This window comes from Euprymna scolopes, chromosome 6, assembly GCF_053919585.1.
Source record: "Euprymna scolopes isolate OS-2025 chromosome 6, ASM5391958v1, whole genome shotgun sequence".
Classification (NCBI taxonomy): Eukaryota; Metazoa; Mollusca; class Cephalopoda; order Sepiida; family Sepiolidae; genus Euprymna; species Euprymna scolopes.
Window position 1 is genome coordinate 7893750 of NC_136487.1, and position 16544 is coordinate 7910293.

At 36.2% G+C, this 16544-nt stretch overlaps 1 protein-coding gene across 1 annotated transcript in view; it reads left to right on the top strand.

Moving 5' to 3' along the window:
* LOC145277487 (dynein axonemal heavy chain 5-like) overlaps window positions 1-16544 on the top strand; it is a 690378-nt gene that overhangs the window by 293184 nt on the left and 380650 nt on the right. The window contains exons 5-8 of the mRNA XM_080128869.1: window positions 3535-3745; window positions 5705-5868; window positions 13288-13464; window positions 14136-14249. Coding sequence (XP_079984995.1) covers window positions 3535-3745; window positions 5705-5868; window positions 13288-13464; window positions 14136-14249 — 666 coding nt within the window. The remainder of the gene's footprint in view (window positions 1-3534; window positions 3746-5704; window positions 5869-13287; window positions 13465-14135; window positions 14250-16544) is intronic.

Below are 16544 nucleotides of genomic sequence, written 5' to 3' on the forward strand. Positions count from 1 at the left end.
TACTCAAAAAAACTTCAACCTGAACTAGCGCCCATACTTACAAAACTATTTAAACGTTGTCTTAAGGAGAATAGTTTCCCATCTCCCTGGAAAATTTCATCAGTATGCCCTGTATTTAAGAATTCAGGTGATCGCTCATCTCCCTCTCAGTACAGGCCAATAAGTCTCCTGTGCGTCATGAGTAAGTTGCTGGAATCTATGTTAAATACAGAAGTAATAAACCATCTCAACAAAAATAACCTTCTTAGTGACACTCAATATGGTTTCCGTTCTGCTAGATCTACAGCAGATGTGCTTACAGTTATATCTCATAAGATTAGCAAATCTCTCGACGGAGGCAACCTTTCTAGGGCAATTGCTCTTGACATATCTAAGGCCTTTGATAGGGTATGGCATAAAGGTTTACTTCATAAGATCTCTAGCTATGGTATAGCTGGAAATGTCTTCTCAATTATTAAATCATTTCTTTCTGATAGGTTCATAAGAGTAGTAGTTGAGGGGCAAAAATCAGAAGCCCACAGTATTAATGCCGGTGTCCCTCAGGGGTCCATTCTGGGCCCAACTCTTTTCCTGATCTACATTAATGATCTTCCAAATCACATCCTTACATCATTTGTAGACATTTATGCTGACGACACTACCATTTATGGTAGCACATCTAAGACAGTAAACGACCAAGTTCTCTCCAATTCTCTCTCCTCTGATCTTGAGCATGTAGTACAATGGGGAAAGGAGTGGCTGGTTACTTTTAATGCATCTAAAACCAAGCTTCTCTCTTTACATCATCAACATTCTGATCCTCATCTGGCATCAATTGAAATGAATGGCTCTCGTCTTCAGGAGGCCTCAAGTTTTGACAAGCTTCTGGGCTTGACCATTACTCCTGATCTTAAAAGGAACACGTACATAAAATCTGTTGCCAAGGACGCTGGAAAAATGGTGGGATCTTTCTATCGATCCAGTAGATATATCACTGCTGATGCAATTCTCTATTTATATAAGAGCCAGGTACGTCCAAGGATGGAATACTGTTGCCACATCTGGGCAGGAGCTGCTAGAAAGGACTTGGCCTGCCTTGATAGAGTTCAAAATAGACTTCGTAGCCTTGTAGGAGATGTCCTTTTCTCTTCCTTGCAACCTCTATCTCACAGAAGAGATGTTGCGAGTTTGTCTCTGATGTATCGTTATTTTCATGGAAAGTGTTCGACTGAGCTTCAATCTATGGTCCCTCCTCGCAAAACCTTCACAAGAAACACTCGTCTAGCTGTAAACACTATCAATAATTCCCCCCACTCTTTATCTGTGCCTAAACCTAAACGTAGATTCCATGAACAAAGCTTCTTTCTTAGAACTGCACGCCTGTGGAATTGTCTTCCGTTTTCCTGCTTTCCGGCTGACTACAATATGGTTGTCTTCAAGTCTAACGTAAATAAGTTCTTGATGAGCCGTTCCATATAAGTTATCAAATTTTACAAATTTTCATTACTAATGATTATTATATTGTCCAATTTCTACTGTACACTCTTTAACCCTTATCCTTGAGTGGCCTCTTGGCCTTGATAATGTGTTGATACCTATGAAAAAAAAAAGAAAAAGTCCAATGTGAACAAGTTCTAATTGAATCGTCCCCCTAAGTAATCCAAGTTACAAAATTCCCACTGTTTACTATGCTAAAATCACAATGACTAATGTATACCTATTAACCCTTATCCTTGAGTGGCTTCTGGGCCTTGATAAGTGGTGACACCCATGTAAAAAAAAAAAAAAAAAACTAATCAAATGAGCCGACCGATTAGAGAGAGAGAGAGAGAGAGAGAGAGAGAGAGAGAGAGAGAGAGAGAGAGAGAGAGAGAGAGAGAGAGAACGACCACATAAGGTTTCGACCAGAAAGAAACGGACTAAACTATTTAGGAGACTTTATGTCTCTGAAATTCTGGGGAAAGTGATCGCCTGCTCCCAGCAATAAATGACGGGAAAACGAATTGTGTGGTAATGGTATATTTTAAATATCCTGCTTCTTGATAAACGTGATGTTGCCTGCATATTTCATGATATCTCTTCAAATATTTAAAAAACTAAATAGAGACAAGAGAAATGTTAATCCCGAAAAGCAAAAAAATAAAAAATAAATAAAAAAGAGTCGTAATACGAGATCTCTGTCGGATCATAAAAGTAGTGATACATGACTTTCTACAATCATTATGTAATTCTGATCCCTCATTTTTTTTTCATGTGGTGCATTGCCTATTGTTAAATATATAATTTGGTCAAAATCTTTCCAGAAAATATTTTGTTCGGATCATAATTATTTCAAATGATCGTTTTCTTAATAAAAGGAACGTAATTCTGTTTACATATATACAGAGTTACTTATCTCTCATGGGAAAATAGCATACAGCTTGTTTAGAAAGAACAACTATAATAATATATAACAATATTGATAATAATAACAATATTTATAATGATAATAATAACAACAAAAATAATAGCAATAATAATAATAATAATAATAATAACAACATAAATAATAATAATTCTGATTTCGTTTATCAACGTCTCTCTGGAAAGGGATGGGATTCATTTCCAGAGGATTTCCCTCAATCCCGGATCCAAACTAGAGCTTCAAAGATCAAGGGTTTTCCTAAGGATGTTGGTGGAACCTACAATCGCAGAGGTCTGAAGGCCGCCTAAAACATTGGGGATTTGTAGGTTTTTCAATTGTTCTTTCAGACGACTAGATGCTACTCCTAGAGTGCCAACTACAAACGGAATTATTTGTGTTCTAACCCCCTGTATAAACCTTATCTCCAAGGCCAATGGAGAATAATTGCTACACTTCTCATTCTCCTTCTCTTTCACATTCCTGTCCAAGGGTATTGAAAAGTTTACAATCTGCCAGTTTTTTTTAGAATTTGTCAATGACGACCAAATCCGGACGATTATGTTCCAATTGCTTTGTCGTTCTGACACGTGTGTCCCACCATACCTCTACCTTATCATCCTCACTTGTTTTCACTTCACCAGGCACCTCCTCAAGCCATTTTCCAGCACACTTCATCCCAATCTTCTTATACATCTCCCAATATATCAAGAGTCCCATGGGATCGTGTCTTTTGCGGTACTCTCCCTGGGCGAGTATTGCAAGGTGCGCAATTGACTCTGCAGCATCTTCCTCTCCTAGAACCACTTTTTTTAACAACCGTGTTCTCAATGCCTGCTCTTGTGCTGCACAAACAAAAGCTTCAGTACTCTTTGTCAGACACCCAGCTCTAAGCCATTGCCATGATCTTTTATCAGCCACTTTTGCTATATCCTGGAAGAAATTTTCATGCATTTTCTTCCTCCTCCTCCTCCTCCTCCTCCTCCTAATAATAATAATAATAATAATAATAATAATAATAATAATAATAAGAAGAAGAAGACGACGACGACGACGACGACGACGACGACGACGACGACGACGACGACGACGACGACGACGATGATGATATGTATGAATGTAGATATTAATTTATTCTATTCCTCAATTTTTAGGAAGTTAACTATACATTGCTAGACGCCAGTCACCAAGAAACAGAAGGTGGGGGTCTGCTCAGCGGCCTTGAGGTCATCTTGTCACAAGTGTTCATTCCTGCAGTGCGAAAGCTTAAAGATGGATGGGGACATTTAGATGTCGTACAGCAAGGCGAACCTGTGCGTAACAACTTCCTCAATTCAATGGAGGCCTTCGTGTCCATCCTCTCCGGTAAGTAATGGAACATTTCGTTTTTCTGTGAGCTTACATTTTGTTATGTGGCCTGCATGCAGGTAGAAATGTTCCTTATATATATATATATATATGTGCTTCCCCAGATTTGTGGAAGAAGTTTCGAATGTTCGTTTTAAACAAAATCCACATAAAATCGCAAATTTTTTAAAGATGTAGGTAACGCGAAAATTGCACTTAGTGTATTCTATGACTGTATATCACCTTGGAAACGGAACTTAAATCCATGTCTGAAATGTAAAATTTACATTAAATCGATTCGTAAAACTGGAAAAAATGATTGGATCATTCTATCGCTACAGAAAATACTAGATACAATCATTTATGTATATAAGACACAAATACATCATTATCTATATCTATCTCTCTACAATTACATAAACTTTGTATGTGTGTGTGAAATGGTTTCCTATTGACTCGGAAACGGCTGGGACCACTTTTTGGAAGTTTCACACGAAGGTATTTGATGTTTCTGAGAGTGTTCTTACGTAGATTTTGTATCCGAATGCATCTAATCAATATCGAACATCGATGATCGAAAAGAATTCGATTAAAGTAGGAAGTTAAAACTTTTATACAGCCTAACATCACAAGTGCATTTAAAAAGTTTTATCACCGCACAAGCTGAAAGGCCCGCTGTATAACATTAACGGTATGTTCTTTAATAAGACAGGAGCGCATTCGAAATCAATGTTTCTTTTTAGAGCACAATTGAACCATGATACTTGACTCTTGAATTTTAAACTTTAAGTTAAGCTATTATTTACGTATGATTTCATAAAATTAACACTAGATTCTCTAAAGTGCAATGTAGACGACAATGTAGTGTGGACTAAGTCACTGGATGGGGGAGGCATGTGAAGCTTCCTTCCGGAAAATTGTAGGCGCGGATCCCTAACTAGATCAAAAATATTACAATAGAAGAGGAAATAAGTTTATCAGCAGAAAAATATATAGAAGGTTGTTCACTAACGCACACAAAGAAAACTAAAATATGATTGTTAATCAAGGTGTGTCAGTAAACGGGAACAAAGAAGTGAAGAATGTAGGTCAGTATGGTCAAAGTTAGTTTATGAGCAGTTTTAGGAGTAGAAATGAGTTTTGCGATAGTTTACAAAAAATGGAGACGGTTTATGGGCAGTCTTGGGTTTGCGACGTGTTTAGGACAGTTTTCCAGTTGAACATAGTTGAACGCAGATCCTGGCTCGAAGTAGATCGAGATGAACTAACGCCAGTGGTATCGACAGACTATGTAGCCGTGGACTTTAGTCCTTAGATGGATTGTTTGCCACAATAGTGTCACACACTCGCCCAGAATGTGATTTCTGTTTTTCTTTTATTGTTTTTATTTTGCATATTTATGAGCCACTGCACGCTTATCCTCGGCAGCCAATAATGTAAAAGACGACGACACAGCAGAAGAGAAGATGAAAGAAAGACAATTGGAACAGAGTTGGAGTCGGCTATGACTGTCAAGCGAGAGGGAGTGTAGGTGGTTGTAGACACACACAGATACACACACACGCGCACACACACACGCATATATATATATATATATATATATATATATATATATATATTAAACGAAATACTGAAATGTAGGATTACAGATTGTATAATACTGCAGACATGAAGCCCAAATAAATATTAGTATTAATATTTATAAGACAATCCCAAGCAAGTTCAATATGTGAGATAGAGCAATAATATGAATGCAAATTTTGAATTAAATTATGTAGAATTACAAAAAAAATTTAATATTAAACAAAAGAGTACAAATAATTTTAAAGGAAAAACTATTATTTGTACTCCTTTGTCAAACAATAAATTTTGTTGTGATTTTATATAATTTTATTCAATGTCTTTACATTGACTCATACTCAGCATAAAATCCGACTGCGATGATTAAAACGAGATTTTTTATTTGTGATTTTGCAGGTGCCCAGGACAGCCTGGGAGAGAAGGTGACATTGCAGCATTATGAACCTCTGAATGTTTCCCGGGCATTCACAGCGTCTGAATTCACAGCCATTGCGAACAGTTCAGAAGCGATGGAGGGCGTTGAAAACATTATTAAAATATGGATTAACCAAGTCGAACAAGTAAGTAACGCATGACATGTATGTAGTTACGCAGTGCACGTATGAATATATTTCGAAATGCAAATATATGTAACGCGTTTTGCTTTGATGTTTTGTATTTAAAAACAGTTTCCTTTATTAGATCGGCGTCTTCTATAATATAAATCTCACCTGTTTGTTTAAATGTATTATGTATCTGTGGTTAAATACAATGACCCCACAACTCAATCTTCACTCTTCAATCCTGCAGTCCAATGCACTTCTGACAGCAATTGCTTCTGCCAAACAAAAAAGACACCCTCTCTCCCAAATACAGGCTTTTTATAGGACAAAACCGTCCAAAGTTATTTGCATACTCTTCCCATGATCTCTAGTCTATAAATAGACGCAGTGGCCATTCTCTTCTTCTTTCTTCTTTCACTCTCTGAAGCGGGCGTTGCCAGTGGTAAAAGGTTTGCACGATTTTTTTTTTTTTTACTACACACCCCCATGATCATTAAAGATCATTCACATCTCATAATCCCGTGTCCAGATCGGCGCATTGCGTTCTCTTTGCGGTCTCTGCATCGGCACCGGTTCATCTTCATCACTCCCTGGCTCAGTACCACCATCCTCATCACCTAAATGGACCACACGCCTTACATCTAAAACATGTCGTGGCATTCCATTGACACTTAAGTTGTTTGGGGATTGCACTCCTGTTATCACTCCTCTTCCCCACTGCGTTGTGCATCGGGCATTAGGCGGTTTCACCCAAACTTCTTCTCCTATTTGGATTCTGGCTGGTCCTTGATCATTAATTTCCGGTGACATGTCTCTAGGATGCCTCCATTCGTAATTAAAGATTGCTCTATGTGGTACTGTGTCATCTCTTTGCCCGACCTTAGGGGACATGTTGTACCAAAATGTGGCCTCTTCAGGCGATATTCTTCCTCTCTCAGCTATTGCTTTCACGGTCCGATGATGTCGCTCCACAATGCCATTTCCTCCAGGTCTGTAGGCTGCCCTGTAATAACTTTTAATCTTCCATTTTTTTAGCATCGTCTGAAAGATTTCTGAGCGAAAAACAGTGCCGTTGTCCATTATCACATCCCTTACTAGACCTCGTTCAAGCATCACCTTTTCTAATTCAGTTGCAACTGCAGATGCGGCTTCCACTCGCAGTTCCTTCCATACTGCCAGTCTACTTGGCCCACAATCAATTATTGATAAGTACGCTCCCCCTCGGTAGTGTGCTATGTCAATAGCTAGTCTCGTCCAGTTCGTTAAAACTCCAATTTCCCCAGGATTATGTATATTTGGGGCAGGATCGATTGATTGACACCGAACACAGTTCTTTACTATCATCTGAATTTCTTCCCGTTTTACATTCGGATCCACTTGCCTCACCAAATATAATGTTCTCTCCACTCCCATGTGATGCATGTCATGTAACTCTTTAATTTCTCCAATTCCAAGACAGCATATCGGCGCCTCCTCTTTCTCAATTAACCACTGTTTTTATCCGTGTTAGCGCATCTGCCTTGTTTCTTTCAGAAGGCACAAACACTGCTTTTATTTGCAGTTTCAATTCAGACATCAACTCTCTAAGCATCCCTAATCTCCGCTTTATTATCACTTCTCCGGCACCCTTTGTTCGTATTCTGCCACTCTCCTCCACAGTAGAGTTCACCCTACTGAGTACAGTGGCTGAATCAGTTCTTATTTCAATATTTGTCAGTCTCCATTTGATAGCTAAATTGACACCCTTTAGAACAGCATCTAATTCAGCTATGTTAATGTGATTAAAGTCATCACTTTTTCTCAGCCAAGTTGCATCTTCCGCCACCACACCGCCAATCTCGACAACCACGCCAGTTGCAACATTGCTTGCATCACACCACACGACTCCTGTGCTCACTTCAGGTATGTGCCAAGCGCCATTAACAGGGTCTTCTTTTTTCACCTCAGCTAGAACCTCCTGCATCACTTTCATGGTTCTGCAATCAACCTTTTCTTCCCAATCCATTCCATTTGCTCTTCTTTTCACATAACTGCATGCTAATCGCAGCCATCCAGCAATTGGATAGTGCCCCAATAATTTACCACAGATCGAAAATAGCTCCCGCCTACTAATTTCTCCTCCCATCTCTGGGATCTCGTTGCCTCTCCTGAACATTAGTGCACCCATCTTATTTTTCATAAGCTTAAGGCCCAGTGCCGCTCCTCCGTCCAGGGATCTCGGAGATTTTGTTGCTAACCCAAACCCCTTCAAATTTTCCACAACTTCCTGTGTCGATATTTTCGTTACGTCTACCATTATATCATCAATGTATGAATCAGTGGCCTCTTTCGTCCTACTTCCTTTCTTTAATACTGTTTTTAAAATGGCTGCCATAATCTTTGGTGCGACATTAAGTCCGAATCCTAATCGTGTTAGGCAATAGGTTTTTCCTTTATAACAGACCAGCTGGTACTGCCATAGTTCCCTTGCCACATGTAGTTGCAGGTAGGCAGACTTAAGGTCCACTATTGCGGTGCCTCCTACCAACTGTCTCCACTTTCTTATCTTTTCATCACATACATCTATTATGTCGCTCCCTGTATGACACGCCACAAAACGGTTCAACTCACGAAAGTCGAACACTGGCCTAACTTTCCCTTTTGTGGCCTGAAATACTGCCATCAATGGCAACACGCCTTTTCTTTCTCCTTTCCATGGTAACAGAATACCATCCGATATCCATCTTTCCACCTCTTTCTCGAATTCTAATTTCTTATCGCCTTCCAGAGAGTTTTTATAATATGTGACTTTGTTCTGCAATACTGGAGGCTCTCCCTTCCATGTCCATCTTACTATCCATTTATCTCCATCGAAGTTTGCTTCAAAGTCTTTATCCTCGATTTTGCAAACATTCACTTCTGACAGCAATTGCTTCTGCCAAACAAAAAAGACACCCTCTTTCCCAAATACAGGCTTTTTATAGGACAAAACCGTCCAAAGTTATTTGCATACTCTTCCCATGATCCCTAGTCTATAAATAGACGCAGTGGCCATTCTCTTCTTCTTCTTTCTTCTTTCACTCTCTGAAGCGGGCGTTGCCAGTGGTAAAAGGTTTGCACGATTTTTTTTTTTACTACAGTATCTTTATATGTATGTATGTATGTATGTATGTATGTATGTATGTATGCTTAAAACTATCGACAGAGGATACGGATAAGATTAGAAGCGTTTTGAAGCGACAAATATCGAAATATTAGCTAAAAACATAATTTCTTACACCCTCAGCTGAGCACTTTTCTATAGGGTGGGGTCGCTTTTTTCGGTGATATTTTCACCCCTTTTTTCGATTAACTAGCCTTAATTTAAACCTTCGCCTCTTCCGGTTTGGTGATGGACGCAACGACAAAGATGTCACGTTTTCTTTTTCACGTTCTTTTCCTCCTTCGCGAAACAGGTTCAAGCCTGGCTGCCTACTACCACTTTATTTATTATTTTTATTTTTACTCAACACACCCCTCCGAACCTCCGCGCGACGCCGGGCACCCAGGCTAGTCTAATATATAAAAGGCAAAATGGGCGCGCGCGTTTCCGTATGTTCACGAAAGGCTTTTTGCGTTGTAGTTCTTGTGCCGGTTAAATTCCGAGAGAAGCCTTCTAATACTTCCTTGATCATAATATCTCAGATTCGCAAATAGACACGGTTTCTTTCATTTTTTTATCGAGTTTTTAAAAATTCCCGCATTTTGTCCTCTCAGCTGTTTGTTTTTCGTATAAATAAAACAAAATTAATCGAACGCAACCGCCAACAACTCCTGGCCTTCCGACCGGGCAATATCTGTTCTGTAATTTGTCTGGATCAATGTAGGGAAAACCCTTCATGCTTAGACAATTACTATTTATTTGGAAACTGCCAGAGTGCCTCCTTTTGGAGAAAGCTGGTTTTCCCCCACATAAAAACGTCCTTTTACACCTACAAACACCCGGGCAACGCCGAGCACGCAGGTTAGTCTATTATATAAATCTCACTTGCCTTTTTAAATATATGTATGTATGATGTATGTATGTATGTATGTATGTATGTATGTATGTATGCATGCTTGTTTATAAACACTTTATTTTTTTAAAAAAAAGTCTAGCCGTTTTAAATGCTGATCTGTTGGATTTTGGTTTCTGTCTGTCTCACGTCCATTTATTTGTAAAATAATGTGTGAAATTTGTCATCACCATCATTATCTACAGCAGGAGTCCAGCCGTTTTAAACGCTGGATTTTGTTTTCATCTGATTTCGACGTCCACTCATTTGTAAAGTTACACAAACACTTCAGCGAGTGACTGATTACATGTATGTATGTATGTATGTATGTATGTATGTATGTGTGAGTATGTGTATGTATGTACATGTGTATATGTATATCTATGTATGTATGTTTATATATGTGCATGCGTATGTATATATATATCTATGTGTATATGTATATACGTATGTGTGTTTGACTCATCGTCGATTTTATTTGTGAAAAAATGTGTGAAATTGTCCATATTCATTTTCTTCATTTTCTACTCCAAAAGTGTTAGTCTCAACCAAACCTTTTATTTAAAAAAAAATTTTTTTAAAAGAGTAAGCGTCTTTAATATATGTCGGTTGGACTGTGTTTACATTTGACTCGTCGTCGATTTTATTTGTGAAAAATGTGTGAATTTGTCCATATCATCATCATTTACTACTTCAAAAGTGATAGTCTTATAGCGAAACTTTTTTTGTAAAAATAAGAACAAGATGTATATCCGTGTCATTTTTTTTAATCGTGCCCATCACCATCATCGTCGTCCTGATCATTGAGTATTTAAGACTTTTGGAATGTTCCTTCATGTGTATTATGTGTACATATGTATATGCATGTGTATGTATATGCGTATTTGTGTGCTACTATGTGTGTATGTTTGCATGTGTGTGCATATGCATATGTATGTTGACATACATCTGTATGTATGCATGCGTTCATTTCCATGTGTGTGTGGGGTGGAGAGGGCTCCCGTGGGGCGTGGTGAGGGTAGCCCCTCTGGGAGAAGCGGATCTCTGATTAAAAAAACAACAGAGCGGGAGACCAGTACCCGCATTAAGCTGGTCTGCAGTTTGATTTGTTGCTGGCTATCTTGCTCTTGCTTGTTGCTGGATATCAACATTTTGAACCGAGAGAGAGGTTTAGCTGTCGTACAAAGCTAAAACTCTGTGACATCATCTTTGTATAGATACTCCCTCAGGCATTTGTCTATTAAAAAAAAATCCTGTAGCGATAAAAAAAACCTGTGACGTGTGTACGCCTGAAATTCTAGATGCATGTAACAATTAATCTGCCATAATTATATGTATCTATGTATGTATATGTGTATGTATATTTATATATGTATGTGTGTATATTTATATATGTGCATGTGTGTTTATATGTATTTATATCTCTGTGTATATGTATGTATATGTGTCTGTGTGTACATATGTTTGTGTGTGTATGTATATACATTTATATATGTTTGTAGGCATGTATGTGTGTATGTTCATATATGTGTATGTGTATGTATGTATGGATGGATGTATATGTATGTGTATATGTGCATGTATGTGTGTATGTGTATGAATGCATATATATGTATGTGTATGTATATGTAGGTAAGTGTATATATGTGCATATGTGTACGTATATGTATGTGTAAGTATATCTGTGTATGTATTTGTATATGTGTGTGTATATGTGGATGTATATGTGCATGTATACCTGTGGGTATCTATATGTATGTTTGTGCATCATGCATTGTGTATGTATATGGGTATATATGAGCGTATGCTTATAGACATGTATGTATGCATGTATATATTTATATGTATGTATACCAATGACCGTCTTGTGTATGTTTGCATGTGTTTGTGTATGTATATCTATGTGTGCGTAATGTGTATTGTGTATGCATGCATGTATATATGTCTGTGATATGTGTACATACGTATGTGTGCGTGCGTGTATATATATGTATGTATACCAATGACCGTCTTTAGTGTCATGTCTGCGAGCATGTGAATTCGCCGGCAGGACTATATGTCATTTTCGGGCTCATAAACTTTCAGTGTCTGAGGGAGTGGAACTCGTCTGACAAGACGTTGCAATCATCATCATCATGTGTGTACATATTTTATGTATGTATGTATATATATGTTTATGTGTTTATGTGTAGATATGCATATATATGTATGTGTATGTGTGTATGTATATACGTATATATGTGTACGTATATGTATGTCTGTAAGTATGTATATATGTGTATGTATGCATGCATGTGTGCATATATATATGCATGTATATATGTATATATGTGTGTATGTATATTCATGTGTGTGTATGTATGTGTATATATGTATGTATGTGTATATGTGTACATATATCTATGTATACCAACGACCGTCTTGAGTGTCATGTTTGCTTGAGGGTGTGCAAGTCGCTAGAAGGACTAAAAAGTCATCTTCGGGCATATGGACTTTCAGTAACTGAGAGAGTGGCACTCATCTGACAAGACGTTGCAATCATAATGTGTGTATGTCTCACAGAAACTTTCGGCAGAGGTGATGGATCCTGACAATATCGGTATCATTTTGAAGCTGGATGTCTCAGACAACAAATATCGAAAGATTTGCCAAAAACATAAATTCCTTCACCCTAAACATGCCAGTTTTGTACACAAGGAGGATCGATTTTTTTAGCCATTTTTGCAAGTCATCGTATCAGTTGGATTGACTTTGCCTAATTTTAACGCTCCGAACTTTCGGTCGCGTCATGGAGCATTGGTAAGATATCAGATTTTTTTCACTTTCTTTTCTTTCTTTGCGTCACGGGTTCGAGCCTGCCGGCCTGCCTACTACCACTCTTTTTAACACCTCTCTTCACCTTGATTTTTAACTGTTATTTTAAACGCCCACACACACTTCTCCATACCGGGGCAACGCCGGGTACCCCCGCTAGTATCAAATAAAATCAATTCTCATGAATGCATTTAAATTTAATCTTAAATTTATTGAAAGTGAAAAAATGCCAAATCGGTTGGCTTTAATTCAAACGTATTTCCAATTTTATTGAGAAAACTTTTGAATATTTTCAGTTTATCGCCATGTAAGCGATATTGTCATAATTCAAACGACAACAAAAATATTCGAACAAACAAAAAGTTTGGAATAAGGCATGCAACTCAGGGTTCAAATTTAATTTTCTTAAAGAGGCGTATAACTAAAATATTTTAAAAACTAAGTAATAATTATTACGCCTACAAACACTAGTGTTTTATGCTTACGCAATCATCAGTCGAGAAAGTAATGATTAATGCCGGTCGCGGGACGGTAAATATACTTTTCGATGGTCTATGTAGTATAGATAAGGGCTGAATACTTCTTCAACATTCTAATTTTATTTTGAAAGGTTTTGGCTGAAAGTGGACAAATGAGACGGGAAGCTGATGACATTGGACCGAGAGCTGAGCTCGAACATTGGAAAAAGCGGATGTCCAAATTTAATTATCTCCTTGACCAGATCAAAGGTAATGAGGTCAAGGCGGTGTTGGGCATCCTTCAAGCGGCAAAATCGAAACTACTTAAGGTAAGTATATTAAATAGCAATCATGAATAAAAACGCACACGCTATTATCTGATAACAATTGTTGACCTCTGACAAACTATACGCAAGCATTTAAAATATATAAAAGACATAAAAAGTGATTTTCTCTCATACACATTAGCACACATTCCTTCTCCATCTATCTATGTGCAAAATACTAGCGTAAACGAGACACGCAATCCTTTGTAGAGAAACTAGTCTAGTAAATACACCTTCGTGAATGTGTGATTACTTCCTTTGAATCTCCGTACAATTATGCAACCAACTTGTAATCTCATAGGTGGCAAAATCTATCGACGATAAAAGAAAACGAAACCGGCTAGGATTCAAATGCCAATTAATTTTTTTTTGGGGGGGGGGTACCTGGTTGCAAAATAGCATTAAAACTTTTTTTTATACATTTTCTTTTAGACTTTAAATACGATACTACTCTTTAACATCAACTGCTTTACATAACTCTATCTCAAAAATGCCGTTTCTCCGGATGATATAGCTCAGCCATATAGAGTATCTGACATCATCAGTTCCATTTCTTTATGCCATACATTCAAGGCGCATTCGTGTATATTCGTTAATAGTTTGTAGAAGTTAGATTATAAACTGAATTGAAACTCTTTGCTAAAGATGAATGTACATCGATTTTTCTCTTGCAGACTTGGCAAGAACTTGATCGGCGAATTACCGATACCGCAAATGAAGCGAAAGATAACGTGAAGTTCCTGTACACTTTGGAGAAGTTCTGTGACCCACTCTACAACAGTAATCCAGTAAGTATACAACTTATACCCGCATATATATATATATATATATATATATATATATATATATATATATATATATATATACTTGTATTAATTATGTTTAAATATATTGCTAAAATGAAATTAGAACCAATATTTTTCAAAAGTTTCCAATACAAAATAGAGTTTTATAAAATAAACCTATATAATGATTAGAACAATACATTTCGCGACTGTAAGATCAGCTCCATTTAATTCGCATAGGCTGCTATAATATATATATATATATATATATATATATATATATATATATATATATATATTAGTCCTCGCGCGAAAACGCAGGACACAAAATGTTTTAAATAATAATAATAATAGAATAACAATAATAAAGGCTTTCGCTAGTGATGACTACTATTGAGCGTAACCAGCTATACAGTCCTTTTGAAATTTTCATCTCTATTTTTTTCGTTATCTACTGAATATTTTTATGAAACCTATATGATATATATATATATATATATATATATATATATATATATATATATATATATATATATATATATATATATATATGTTCCTTATTAAATTGTAAAGATTTTCTATTCTGAAAGAAGTTTTTAAAAAATTATTCTAAAAAAGTTATTTTAAAGTTTTGTTAAAAATTCAGATTTTCTCATTATTCAGACATGTATGACAAAGAGAGAGTTGCAAAAAAGAGTTGTGGTGTGAGGAGAATTACAAACTGAAACAGAGAGAATATTCAGACCTGTAATAATACAAAGAGGGGGTTGCAAAAATGAGTTGTGGTGTGAGGAGAAATACAATCTGAAATAGAGAGTAGGAGAGTTTTTATAAATACATACAAAATCACATTTATCTTTTTTTAAATCCAAATTAATAAATTAAATAAAATATAATCTTAAAAAGATAGGATACAAGTTAGAAAAGCATTTCATCCAAGGCATGAAAATTGTTAAACAAAATGTTTTTACTATAGGCTTTAAAAATAAAGGTACAAGATTCAATTTGAAATTTATTTATCTTCAAAGTGCACTTTTATACATTTTACAAAGTAAGGTATTAAATTTGCATACCTAACTTTGTAAAATTTATAAAAGTACACTTTGAAGATAAATAAATTTCAAATTGAATCTTGTACCTTTATTTTTAAAGCCTATAGTAAAAACATTTTGTTTAACAATTTTCATGCCTTGGATGAAATGCTTTTCTAACTTATATATATATATATATATATATATATATATATATATATATATATATATATATATATATATATATAAGAATAATTAATATTTAATTATGATTATTAAGCACCTCTAGGAATTATAAGTACGGAGCAGTCAACTAGCGTTTATGCAAGGTTCACGACTTTCGTCTTTCGAACTCTCTGGGTTGCTAATGTCTGTGCCCGAATTGTGCGTTTATTAGTTATTAATAGAGCTATGACAAGAGAATATTCTTTTCATTAATTTGACTCTCGAGTATATATCAGTTAATATCTTATGTTTTTAGATAGAGTAATGTGGTTCTTGATTGATTAACTGTATCTAACTGCGTCAGATATATACTCGAGAGTAAAAATAATGATAAGTATATTCCTTTGTTATAGGCCTAGTTATTAATTCCCTTCATTTTCATGTTATGTTTGGTGGCCCGGTGGTAAAAGCTCAGAAAATGGAGTCAAAGGTTGTTTTGTGGCTTAGTTCGAATCTCCCGACCAGCATTGTTAATATTCTCATACTTTTCCTCAAACACATGAGAGAAACAGGAAAGCATATAAAAAATTCCTTTCATGTATGTATATAATAAATCCGTATTCCTGTCTGTTTCGTTGTTTATTTGTTCACATACATGACGCAATAGATGACATGTTATATGATGACGTCATAGACAACACCATAACAGACGTCATGACGTCATATATAATGACATCATATATGACGTCATATATGATACGCCATATATGACGTTATATCAGACATCATAGGAGTTTAAAAGGAGGAGAGGGCAATAATGAAAGTAAAAGCTTCCGGGTAACGCCAGGTAGATTATCTAGTGCAAATCGGAAATTTAGACGCGTTTGTTTATATATATATATACTAGAAAGCTGATTGGCTAACTAAAAATCCTCTACATATATAAAAACAAGAAGCAACCACAAAATTCGCGCATAAGCCTGACGAATCCTACAGTGGATGAAACGCAGAATATTCAGTGTAGGTTAATCGCCATATATATTTTATAAATTACTATATATATATATATATATATATATATATATATATATATATATATATA